Raw genomic sequence first — 13,502 nt, forward strand, 5'->3', positions numbered from 1 at the left:
AATTTGAATCAAGATCTGAAACTTTATATTAGCCTTTTAAACTATTCAATATGACATTATAGTTAAATACATTTGTTTCAGTTTATTGAATTTACTTTGATAGAAAGTCTCTATTGTAATGTTCCAGTGTACCAAAGAGGTATGCTAGAACATTATAAAAGAGACTTTTTTTCAAGTCACAAGTTGCTCTGAATGTATTAGACACAAAGATTAGCCAATGAGATGGATACATAATAATGAACTGAGTGTGCCATCTGTTCTTGATATTTGGACATTTAAGCATAATTTACTTAGCCAAGAGTCCATTCTCTGTCACTGTTAGAACCAAAGCTTTACAGTCTTATGTAAACGTATTTCTGAGGCTCCTGTGTAGTAAGAGTGCAGCCTTTACATACCTGTAGGGGGAGAGAGTCCTGGGAAGTGCAGTTTATTTTGTTAATCCTAGCACTTGTTTCATGAGCATTGTTGGTATTCCTTTCCTGAGCCTGTACAGGAAACAGAAGTGATTGATCTTGTTGATTTCAGAATGGATAAGCTCCTGTGGCATGACTCAGAAAAATTTTGATAATATCTTGAATATAACTTTTTCATTGTGACGATAGCATTTTAACAAGTGACTGCTCTTTTGAGAGACTTCTGTGAATATCAGGTTAATGGTTATGTAACTTTGCTGATTCCTTTTTCTTTCTAGCTCTATGTACCTTTGGACTGTTCACATTATACTGTATTCAGAGAAAAAGTAAAAGCTGTTCCTGTGTACGTTTTACCTTTAGTTGTCCTTCAAAAGTTACTTGCAGATCTTCCCAGAGGTGCCTTATCTTACAAAGCTAGAATTAATAACGAAATGTAGCTTACTGGAAGATATTTTTGCATTCCTTTCTGTAGTTTCATGGAAACTAAATAACTGATTCACCGACTCCCTCTTGTGGTAGATACTAAGCATAGCCACCATATTCATTTGTATTAGCTGTTGGTATTCCCTTACCAGTGAAAATGGAGTCGAATAATTCAAAGTAATTTTAAAAAATCATTTATTTTTATTGGAAAGGCAGATTTGCAGAGAAGAGAGAGAAAGAATGAGAGAGAGAGAAAGAGTTTGCTTGATTCTCTCTGCTGCTTCATTCATCAAGTGGTCCCAATGACCAGAGCTTACCTGATCCCAAGTCAGGAGCTTATTGCATGTCTTCCACATGGGTACAGAGATCTAAGGACTTAAGCCACCTCCGCTGACCCTTTAGGTCATAACCAGGGGCCTGGAGTGAAAATGGAACAGCTAGAACTAGAACTGACACACATATGGGATGCTGACATAGGCACCGTTTTAGTTTCTTATGCCAGGTTGCTGGCCCCAAAGCAGATTTTCAAAATTATTTTGATGGAGTTTTATAACAATTAGCAATTTGGCCAGTCCTGCTGTATCCCAGCGATGTGTTAGTATTACCTGAGCTCCTGGGCCACACCTGGAAAGTCAAATATAATTTAATTTGAAAAGTCCAAGTTTTTTTTTTTTCAAGATCTATTTTTAAATTTTTATTGGAAAGTCAGATTTACAGAGAGAAGTAGAGACAGAAAGATCTTCCATCTGCTGGTTCACTCCCCAAGTGGCTGCATTGGGTGCAGGATCCCAAGGGTTTGGGTCGTCCTCCACTGCTTTCCCAGGCCAGAAGCAGGGAGCTGAAAGGAAAGTGGAACAGATGGGATACAAACTGGCACCCGTATGGGATCCTGATGAATTCAAAGTGAGGACTTTAGCCACTAGGCTATTGTACCAGGTCCCAATATTGCTTTTACAGCCAATTTTGAAGGCATATCACAATATGTAGCAGTAGCTTGTTAATTGTCTTGGATTTTGTAGTGTATGAGGCACATAACTTGTCCATGATTTATGTAATTTTCCACAGGGATGCATTTTATACAGTAAGAATGGTCTCTGGTCTCAGATTACAAAGCGCTTGGTAGGATGAACTGGGAGTAGAAACCCAGACATCTGACCTGAAATTTATTTTCTTAACACATTATACTGTTTCACGTTGCCAGAGTCCTTAACCATAGAAGGATCTTGAATGATTTCATCTCTAGAGCTCCTCTAGTTTTTTTTTTTTTTTTTTTTTGAAGTAGTTTTTGCTTGCAGTTGTGTTCTGGAACTCAACCTTACCCAGTGTGCTAGAGACACAATGAACTTAGTTGAAACTTAAGTTGAAACTCACCTCTGGGTGATCTCCACCCCTTCAATCCCAGACTTTGAAACTGTGGAACTTAACAGGAGGCTGATGTGGATGTCAATAAGAAATACAGATATTCCATAGACACTTGATGCTGAAACCTAATAATTATTGATGGTTTATGTATAAGCTCTGGTTGTAGACTAACTGGTGGATGACAATTGGCTAGATTAGATCCAATTTTGAAAGAAGAATATCTCTAGTTTTTATTATAGTGGGATTTTATTATATTTGCTATTACTCTAATAGATTTTTCAACTTTAAAAATGATTTCTACTACACAGGATACATAGATACTTCCAAAGCAGTTTTTTTTATGAACTTTGATTTCTGTATGTTTCTGTTTTCTCTTTAGCTATTTATGGTGGTTATCAATTATTAGCATTTAAAAAAAATATGTTATAAACATCAAGCCTTTGTTTAATGAAAAAATCTTTTTTCATATTGTTGAATTTAAAATAATGCTGGAATCCATTGAATGTAAAAATCAGATGTGTACTTCATTTGGTCTGGTGACCTCAGCTTTTGGCAATAGCTCTGTTAGTTATTTGTTTTATTTATGTGCACATTTATGCTCATTTTTCATCCCTTATACTGATCCATTGTTTTTTGATTGAATTAATTATACATGCATATGATTAAAATACTTTTAGATTCCCTTCCTCAGAAGCCATTATGTGTATCTTTTCAGATTTACTCTTATTTCTTTGTTTTGTTTGATACAAATATCACATAAGTTGTAATAATCTGCCTTGAACCACATTTTACTCATATGGTTAATATGTTTTCATTTTATATCCTAAATAAATATTAGTTACATTGCTGTTTAAATTTTGCCTATTGTTAATGTTTTCCTTTTTAATATTTCAGTGTTATGACTCTTCAAATGAATAAGTAATGATAAAAGTATGCCTTTGTATTATTTTAAAACTTAACAAATCTATCTAAAAATAATAAGTGGTTTTGTTAGTAGATTAACATGTAGTGTACGTGCATATTTGTTTTATGAAACACCTTTGATATGCTACTGAAGTTATTTTTCATTATTTAGTTATCTATGTTAGGGTCGTTTAAGAAACAAAGTTCTGTGAAGAAACCTTAAGCAGTTTTCTTAAGCTCTGAACCTTGTTTCCTGAAGTTGCCCATTTACCTTTGGAAAATAAGCAAAAAAGGAGGAAGAAGAAGAGAACTGTGTCATCTATAAGTAAGGACAGAGAAGCAAGTACCTCTTGACTTAGAACTTTGAAAGTGCAGGCTGCTTTTAAGGAAGTTTGAAATGTGGAATAATAATGTGGTACCATTATTATTTGATCTATGCCATTATTGACCTTCACTGATCTCTGTGCAATCCTAGTTTTCATTTTTTGTAAAAATGATTAATTAGTATAACTGGATTATTAATGGATAATGGGAATATAAAATTTTGTCTGATGGGTTTGTATTCAGGGGATAGCCTTCAAAGGCTAGAAGGGAGATAGAATTCGTTTCATAGAATGGTCTCTTTGTTATTGTGTGCTTAATGCTAAATTAGTGTAATTCAGTTGGAATTTGTTTTAACAAACGATTTGGTTATTCCAAGAGTTTTGTGTTTACTGCTGTGGAAATCCAAGCTCTTAAAATATTCAGGTTCAATACTGTATTAAAAAGTTACGTTATTGTGTGTCCTAAGTTTATTTTTTGACAGTTAATTTTAAATGACATTTTCATTTTACTTTATGTATAGTAATAAGGAGTGATCAGAAGTCACAAGTGATTTGGGACTGAGTGTTTAGATGAAGGTTAACAGTTTGTAAGTACCAGAAGCAGGAGGAGATGCATTTTAAGTTTTATTCATCAGTGGAATTTGTTTTTAAGGAGGAAAACATTACAAAGCTAGTTAATTGTATCGATTGTGGTTTAATCAAGTGACTTTAAATAAATCTCCCTATCTGAATATATAGTTTCAAATAGAATCAGACTTGAAAAATAAATACTCATCCTGCATAATAAGATAGGAATATATACTTATTTTGGTTTAAAGATTGTTATCTGTACATTTTGGTTAAAATTTCATACGTACTTTCAGACCACAGACATCATTTTCCTGTGCCCTTTGTACCTTCAGACGTGGTAATTTATGACACTCATCTTTCGGCGGTGGTTGTTGTTAGGGTACCTAGTGGTTAGTAGAAACAGCTCCAATATACACTGCATTTTTTAATGACATTGGGAAGAAGAGTGTCCACACACGCGTGCGTGCACACACACACACATACACACACACTTTTCCTGGAATACTAATCTCTAACTTGAAATATCATATGGAAAACCTAGTTAGCTGAATTTCAGCAGTTGAAATGAAGCTAACTTAACTTGAAGATGGTATGTTATTTTTGTGTGGGTCATAGGCGAGGAAGTAGTAGCCTTAGTTTTTATATTCTTCTTGAACTGGATAACAGGATGGGGAAAACTGCAAGAGTGTTTGGGGGCTGAGAAACTTCTCTCTTATTGTCCTTTTCCTGGGTCTCTAGTTGCATGTAAAAAGAAGCACCAGTGGGAAATGTGAAGAATGATGAAACTCCAGACTTGATCAACCTTGGAGCCAGTGACTGACGGCCATGTTCTGCTGGACGCTGGGAAGTCCCAGAGGCCTAGGGTGTCATCTTGGCTCTCTAGGAATTTCACAGTTACTGGTTAGGAATGGGGAGGCTGGAGATGTATAACTCCTGTCTGTGGTTTGAGGGATCTCAAAATTATTGAACTTTTGCCAAATGACAATTGAGAAAAATAAAAAAAACTTATTCTTTGATTTAATTTCATTTGGAAAAAAATACATATGTATTAGCAGTCACATCCTATTGGATAAAACAGTTCCTTGGGGAAAACTGTAGTTGAGTTCAACCTATGTACTGTCACAATTTTTTGCTTATAAACTCGGGTAGCTTTGTGTGTGTGTGTGTTTTCCCCTTATATTAGAAAATGTAAATACCTATTTAATTTTTAAATCTGTGGCTAGTAGGTATTTGTCAAAAGCAAGCCCTCTTAATTTAAATGCTCCTGTGATAGATAAGTGAGCAGAAATTAAAAAAAAAATACTCTGTGTGAAGATCGTATTATTGATGTTCTCATGAAAATGCTGCTACGATTGCAGGTCCTTTTGGAGTAAATCACGGGATTGAGCTTCATTCAGATGTGGTGGAGTATGCCAAGGAAAAACTGGAGAGCTTCATCAAAAATAGTGATAGCTTTGATAAGTAAGTATTCTTATCTGCAGTTTCAGTTTGAAAGCATTTAGTAAGTAGGTATTAGTAACATGTCTGTTCTTGAACATGCTAGCTTATGATTAATCTCAAAATGATCAATTGAATACTACCCAACAAATCAGTGCATTATAAAATCAATGGGAGAAAAAATTCGATTATGTTCTGCTATAGTTTTTACCCTGTGTAATTCAACAGTTAATTATCAATGACCTGTAGTAGTTTTTATACTGCTGTCACTCTGTTAATGTTTCAAGATACTTTATACACATATATTCTTTTTTGAGATATAGAGATAGTCATAATTATTGTTTTGGAACTATGGATAGTAAGTTAATAAACCTATTCCCTCTATTTATAACATTAAGGGCGGGATCTGTTAGTATACAAATATTTTAAAATACTCTATTTCTTTGTAATTCCTTCAGAAGAACTGATTGTAGAAGTACAAGGTTATCTTGTAATTGGAGCACAGTTAAAAGTTTTTTTAGCAAGAGGTTGCCTAGAACTCAGTACACTTTCTTCTTAGGGAAAGTACCATAAAGGCTTTGGACCTTGGGCTGGCAAGTAAAGTGCTTGCTGTGTAATCTCGCTCAACTTCCGTGCTGATAACCCTAAGGGTTCTCATGCCTGAGTCCCTCCTGTAGTTTGTCTCACTTCTCTTGTATAACATCTGCTTTTAAAGAGAAAATGTCATAAAAGGGCTACAGAACACAAACTTGGGACACACTCAGAGTTCCAGCTAGGCATTTTTGAAGTGTGACCTCGGCCATCTTCAACCTCTGGCCATAATTGTCCAGGTGAAAAGCTTGGGAAATCTGGGCCCAAACTGAAGGCTCCTCTCTGTAGAGAGCAGGCTTGGAATTCAGTGCTAGGAGAGAAGTCAGAAAGACTACCCTTCTCCCCTGCCATTGCCAGTTGCACTTGGTTGGTTAAAGAATAGAAAGCTGGCACGCTGTAGCAAAGTCCTCAGTGTGGAGAGGAGGGCAAGGTGGTGTATGTGATGGGGTTCATAGAAACCTCGTGGGGGAGCTGGGAAATGCTTAGAGTTGTTCTGTCATTAGTGCATGTGTGCAGGTTAATTGAATTTCCTGCATCAGTTTGTTCATCACCATCCTTGTATGCTTGTCTTCATAATCAATGCTTAGTTTACATTGTGAATCATTTTTTTTAGTGTTTTCTGTGTTGATTCGTATTCTGTCTCTATGAAAAACATTTGACAGAAATAAGTTTCCAGCCTAAGATACATTTGGTAGGAAGTTGAGCTTCTATTTTAAGATCTTTATTGTTTTGTAAGGTTAACATCGTGGTGATTGCTTAAGATGTGAATGTGATTTTTTTTGTTTTTAAAGATTGATTTTTATTACAAAGTCAGGTATACAAAGAGGAGGAGAGACAGAGAGGAAGATCTTCCCTCTGATGATTCACTCCCCAAGTGAGCGCAACAGCTGGTACTGTGCCAATCCGAAGCCGGGAACCAGGAACTTCCTGGTGCAGGGTCCCAAGGCTTTGGGCCGTCCTCAACTGCTTTCTCAGACCACAAGCAGGGAGCTGGATGGGAAGTGGAGCTGGTGGTATTAGAACCAGCTCCCATATGGGATCCCAGCTGCTTCAAGGCGAGGTCTTTAGCTGCTAGGCCACCATGCTGGGCCCATGTGAATTTGTTTTAATTATTAAAATATCAGAGCTTATTCTGTTTCTTGAAATTTAGTAAGTATAGATGTTCTTTGAATTAATTAGTGAGGTTGTATCACCTGATAAGCCCAGCATAAGTTGATACTGCTGAGGGGAAAATGCATTGAATACACCTAGCCTACTGAATTTCCTAGCCTGACACCCAAGCGCACTAGGAAATGCCATTTGTTTCCCCAACATGATCACCCAGCTGCCTGTGTGCCACAGCTACAGCCCTGTCGCTGCCCGGCCTCTTGAGAGTATCAATCATATGTCACACTGCTAGCCTAGCAGATTGAGATTCAGAAATTAAATTTGGTTGTTATAGCATACAACTTTCTCACTGTTGTAGTATTAAAAAATTAAGTTTGAACCATCTTAAGTGAGGACTGTGTGTTTTGATGTTGAAGCTTAATGTATGCATGAGGACCAGTAATACTAGTAAGGGCACCTGTTTAAAGAATTAGTTGTAAATGCATTCCATCTGTTAATGCATGAGGACGGATAATTCAATTTCAGTTCTTACAACTGACATGCCGTACTGAAGGAAGAGAGTGTCTCAGTTTTTAAAAAATTTTCTACCATTATCTTCATGTAATTATGAAATCAGATTTTCTTTGGTTGTATTTCTTGATTTTTATGTTATAATTACTGCTTTATACAAGCTTGATATTCATAAAATGATGAGTCATAAGGTACAATTATAAAACTGATCTAAATGTTTTTGGAATGTTCAATGGTCTTGTTATTTTTGTTATATTCATTGAGCTTTACCAATAGTTTGAGATGGATTCTCACAGTAATTAACACTGAAGAAGACAGCCATGTAGACTGTTGTTCTCACTTTTGAAAGCAGTATTTTGAAGTATTACTTCTAGGTGTTTTGGGTTATAGAAGTAGTTTATTTTCAAAAAGCAGTAGATACAAGGAAAAAATACTTCATTTTTTGGTAAAAGAGTGGTTGGAAGTTTAGTAGTTTTACCTGATTCAATGAGCTGCTTTTGTTGTTCCTGTTACATTACTTGCTTTGGTTGAAACAATTTCATGATCATATTTTTCCTTCATGAAAACTTCTTTCCAATTTTTGTTGAAATTTGGAATAGCATTTCTCCTTATTTCAAACTTCAAAAAGTAAAAATATTATGTGTAAAACAGTTTTAAAATTCCATTTCTAAATGTCTTTATGTTGTAAATGGCTCAGAAAGATATTTTAATTAGCAAAACATAAAGAAAAATTATTTGATATTTGTGTTTCTTACTAGAGTCTTCCTGAAAGCTAAAATATCTCATCTCCCAGTCCTATTTGTTTGTTTGAATCTTTTTTTCCCCAGTCCTCCCAAAAGTCTTATGTTACTTATGAATTGAAGCACAATTTTAACATTTTCTTAGATACTTGTATAGTGAGTCATAGTGAATTCCCAAATGTAGTAATTGGTAGGTGGGGTAGAGTCTATGAACTAACCAACATTAGAATATGTAGTGTGAAATAAAATGGCCTTTTGAAAAGAACACACATTTTTGTATGTGTGTTAAGTTTGGTTCCTGTGTCCTGTAAATAGTATTCCTTCAGAAACAGTTATTCTTATCACCTTGTAATGTTTGTAGTTTTAAGGTTTTTGTGTTTTAGCACTGTATCAGCAAATGGAATAATTTACAGAAGCTATTCTGAATTTTCTATACGTGGAGATGGGAAGGAAGGGAGAGCGTTCTTTGGTTGCTTTTCTTGGGTATCTATGGTACACCTAAATGTACTGAAGTTCTCTTGTAAAACTGATCATTTCAGAGGTTTTCTAAAATATTGGCATACTTTTCCTACAAAGAGTCAAATAACAAATCATTTAGAGTTCCTGGGCTCAGTCATCTTTCTTGAAACCATTGTATTCCACCTGTGTTGTGGCAAAAGCAGTCTCAGATGCTGTGAACAGAAACAGACGTGGAAATGTTTCAGTAATGCTTGACTTACAAGGACACATTATAAGCAGCTCTTATGTCTACATACACACTCTCTGAAATATTAAAGATTTTATTTTATTTTCATTACAAAGTCAGATATACAGAGAGGAGGAGGAGAGACAGAGAGGAAGATCTTCTGCTCGATGAGCCACTCCCCAGTGAATGCAGCTCCCGGTGCTGTGCCGATCCGAAGCCAGGAGCCAGGAGCCAGGAGCTCTTCCAGGTTTCCCAGGGAGCTAGGTGGGAAGTGAGCTGCCGGGATTAGAACCGGTGATCATATGGGATCCTGGCGCGTTCAAGGCGAGGACTTTAGCTGCTAGGCCATGACACCAGGCCCTGAAATATCACTTTTAAAAATAAAAATTCATTATCACTCTGATCTAGATAAATCTGGGTCTTGCATTTGCTTATCATGTTTTTTTTCAAAATCCATATTTTCGATGGGTTTGCCTATAGTTTAAAGCATGTCTTACTCCTATGAGATGAGAAGGTTTAGGGAAGTTAAATGATCAATATCTGCACATATACAGTATAAATCTTATCAACCGTAGTTACTTGGAAGACTATATTAGATAAAGGAGCCCAAATTATAAACTTTTGTAAATACTTTGCAAATGCTCTGTTAGCATAACATGTATTTAGAGCTGTGCATGTTTATATGTATATGTGGTGATTGCGATGCCATGAATGTGTGCCTTGAAGAGCAGCATGTCCTTGCAAGGTGGCAGTAGGTCCTTCGGTCTAGTAGCTTCTTCCCTTCAAAGGAAAAACAGCTGTGTTTGGGGTCATGCTTCAGTACCAGTAGGCAGTAGGCAAATAAATGCAGTAGAATTATAAATTGGGAAATTTTATTCTATATGAATGGAATACCACTACTTCTATAATAGTTTTCCACAAAATAACTAATAATAGAAGTAATGAAAACAGTAGTGAGATGATTAAGAAGTGCCTAATATGCAGTGTCTGCTCTGAGTCTCATCAGTCTTTCTAAATACTTTGTTTTGTCTTAGTTTCTGGAGTCAATGCTGGTGTTCCTAATTCCCAGATGGGGAGAGTGAAAGACAGGCTGTGACCTGAGCCGGCAAGTCATCTTACTGCTTGCCTGCTCTGATAATATGAACATCGCTTTAGTCTAGTAGTCTAGTATTTCTTTCCACTCACTACCCAGGAATTGCAGCCCAGCACATTAGCCCCCAAATATGAATATTGAAGCAACGTTTTTACTTTCATTATTCATTTTCTTCAGATCCGACTTAAGGAATTGTGCTGGTGTGCTTAGATGCATTATAATATTTACATTAAAAAGCATACCTACTCTTCACTAATGAAATTTACTGAAAGCATGCATTTTTTTTTTTTTTTGATTAGGGGTAGTATTGCGTGAGAGGGAATATATTCAGGTTCACTTGAAGTTTCAAATTTTCCTTGTAAAATTGGAATAGTCTTTTTGCAGTTTAGAAGATTTATTTGATTCATGATGCTATCTTCTTATTTTAAATTTTAAGTTCCATTTTCATTTGTGTTTTGCATTTGAAAAGTAAGTACTTATATATTCTGTAAGGTTTTCCTCCCTACAGTAGTCTTATCTCATCTTTAAGGGGATTAAGATGTACTAAAAGCTTGGTTACATGGTCATTCTGTATTAAACATTATTTTAGATAGTTCTCAATTATTTGGCCACTTAATGATAGCATTTTTATATAAATGCAAGAGAGAAACTCATCCAAATAAGGAAATAGAATGGAAAAATCATCCAGTGGGGTTAACTACGTTTTTAGAAGAAAACATTGCCGAAGCATGAAGGCTTGCTTTTATGTAATATCCTTAGCATGTTCCCTGTTAAGTGATCGGAGGATGTTTATGTTCCTCTGATGCTGTTTTCAGTGAACAAGTGACTGTGTTTACCTCAACATATAGTCTAAGGAATGCTTGATTTAAGATTTTTTAAATGCATTTGGAAGAAAAAACACTTGAAAGGGTAAAAAGAAATAAACTTTAATTCAATAGCCTATCTGTAAGAGTAAATGCATGGTATATGTGTGTTTGGAGATCAAGAGTTATAACGTTACCCTTATGTTCCCCGCCTCATTGGGAAGTTTGGAAGTTTTGCCATGTTTTAACAAACTAGAAATGGCTTTTAAAACTTATTGCGTATTTTGACAAAATGTTTTACAAAAAGAAGTTTTCTGATTCGTTTGGCAGGTTGTTTTGGATGAGTTGTGAGAACAAGGTGGGATTCTTCCCATGTCCTTGACGTTTATTTATTGTTTTGGAGTAAAAGATTTCCGTGACAGTCTCCTGTGGCACATGATAAACTAGGTGTGCAAATTGTCAGCCCCCACTTCATCAGTGTATTGAAGGGGAATGTTGTTTTTTCTACTCTCAGTCAGCTCCTAGACCTAGACTATCCGTCTAAGAGGGAAGCTACAGGGCAAGGCTAGGTCACCCTGATCTCCTAGCAGCTTATCAAAAGAATTATATGGGCAAGTTGGAAAGGTCCCTGCTGTGAACGAAACCATCTGTCCATCTCAAGATGAAGATATTTCAACACACACCTATAAAGAGAACTACTGCTAAGGTAAGTGATTAGAATCCTGGTCTTGTTTTGCGCAAGTCTTCATGTTCTAAATCAAGATAACAATGTACTCTCTGTTTTCACATAGCTGATGGTTAGTAGACATTTTGTAGTACGTCAAGTATTTCTCATTCTGCTAAGAAATAATTGAATTGTCAGGATTAAGTCAAATAAATGATTTTAGGCTTGAAGGGGATGGATTTTCATTTTTGTGAACATTTCAGAACTGTTGAAATTTTGGAATATACATATAGCTTTTTGTTGTGGTGTAATATGATCTGGATGCTTGAGCCATTCCTATCAGATATCTGGTTTTGAAATTTTTCATCAAAGAATGTTTTATTTTGCCTACATACATAAAATTTCATGGAACTGTGAAAACATAAAAACTAGAGAAAGACACATGCATAGACCACATATGAAGTATCATTTCTTGTTGGCTTTTAGCCTTTTTCCCCCCATTATGGATTTTGTTTAGTGTGTGGTTGATATGAAAAGAGGAATTCAGATTTCCTTTTATTTTAAAGCTGATTTACATGTTACATGTATGAATTTATAAACAGTATAGTATCATTTTGTTATAAACTTTGAATTTTGCTCACTTATTGTTAGGGTTTTCCAGATTATAAGACACTATACTTCGTGGCTTATAGTGTGTCCTTTGCTTCTAAATATGTGTGAAAACTTACTTAAGTGAGACACATGGATACTTCACAAAATTTAAGAAAAGTAGAATTAAAAGATAAGTTTAGGACCCAGCGTGATAGCCTAGTGGCTGGAGTCCTCTCCTTGCACGCGCCAGGATCCCATATGTGTACTAGTTCTAATCCTGGCAGCTCCAATTCCCATCCAGCTCTCTGCTTTTGGCTTGGGAAAACAATCAAGGACTGGCCAAAGTCTTTAGACCCTGCCCCTGCATGGGAGACCTGGAGGAAGAGGCTCTGGGCTCCTGGCTTCAGATTGGCTCTGCTTCAGGCATTGCAGTCACTTGGGGAGTGAATCAATGGACAGAAGATCGTCCTCTCTGTCTCTCCTTCTCTTTGTATATCTTACTTTCCAATAAACAAATAAATCTTTAAAAAAATTTATTTTGGCACCAGATTTTTAAAAAGATTGCATAGTTTTGTCTTTTTATTTTAAAAAAAAATTATTTATTTGAAAGACACAGAGACAGAGGGAAAAATGCAGAAGTAGAGCACTCTTGGACCTGTTGATTCATTCCCCTGATGGTCATGACAGCCAGGTCTGGATAGGACAGAAGCCATCAGTCAGACATCTCTTTCCTGGTCTGTCAACTGGGTCCTGTGAGCCCATGTGCTTGGTCCCTCAGTGGCTACCTCCCTAGGTGCATTAACAGGAAGTTGAACTGGAGGCAGAGCAGCCGGAACTTGAGCAGGCTTTCTCTTGGGGATCCCAGTGTTATGATCAGTGGCTTAACCAACTCTTCCACAGTGCCAGTCATCAAGCAGAGTTTTTCAGTAATGCTCATTTTTCCTGAGCTTTGCAAAGTCCTATCTTGTGTATGGATTTCAAAATTTCAAAGTCAAAGGAATAAGAAAGTTTATTTTTTTCCCCCTACCCTGAAAGAATCTAGGCATTCTTTAATTCATCCATGATTTACTCAGCTTGATGATATGGTAGCACTGCATATTTCTTAAATAGTTACTTACACGTAAAAGCTTATTTGTAAACATTTACTGGAAAAGTTCTAATCATAGACTGGAAAAATATTAGTAGTGGAGTGTTGGATATTATGTAACCTGTTTGGTATGAATTTATTTTCATGGAATGCTTTCACAGTAGCAGGATGCAGAATGTTTAGCATTCTCAGTTGTGTAC

The 13,502-nt window shown here is 36.0% G+C and overlaps 1 protein-coding gene across 5 annotated transcripts in view; it reads left to right on the forward strand.

Moving 5' to 3' along the window:
• PCMTD1 (protein-L-isoaspartate (D-aspartate) O-methyltransferase domain containing 1) overlaps nt 1-13,502 on the forward strand; it is a 69,690-nt gene that overhangs the window by 40,018 nt on the left and 16,170 nt on the right. For 3 of the 5 annotated variants that reach the window (XM_040972580.1, XM_040972581.1, XM_040972583.1), the window contains one exon: nt 5,353-5,455. In XM_040972580.1, the coding sequence (XP_040828514.1) occupies nt 5,353-5,455 (103 nt within the window). Of the gene's footprint in view, nt 1-5,352; nt 5,456-11,474; nt 11,667-13,502 lie in introns of all 5 variants that reach the window. The other 2 variants (XM_040972585.1, XM_040972584.1) reach the window with 1 other exon arrangement.

Source organism: Ochotona curzoniae, unplaced genomic scaffold (genome assembly GCF_017591425.1).
Source record: "Ochotona curzoniae isolate NIBS_2020 unplaced genomic scaffold, NIBS_Ocur_1.0 contig_2318, whole genome shotgun sequence".
In the NCBI taxonomy this organism is placed as follows: Eukaryota; Metazoa; Chordata; class Mammalia; order Lagomorpha; family Ochotonidae; genus Ochotona; species Ochotona curzoniae.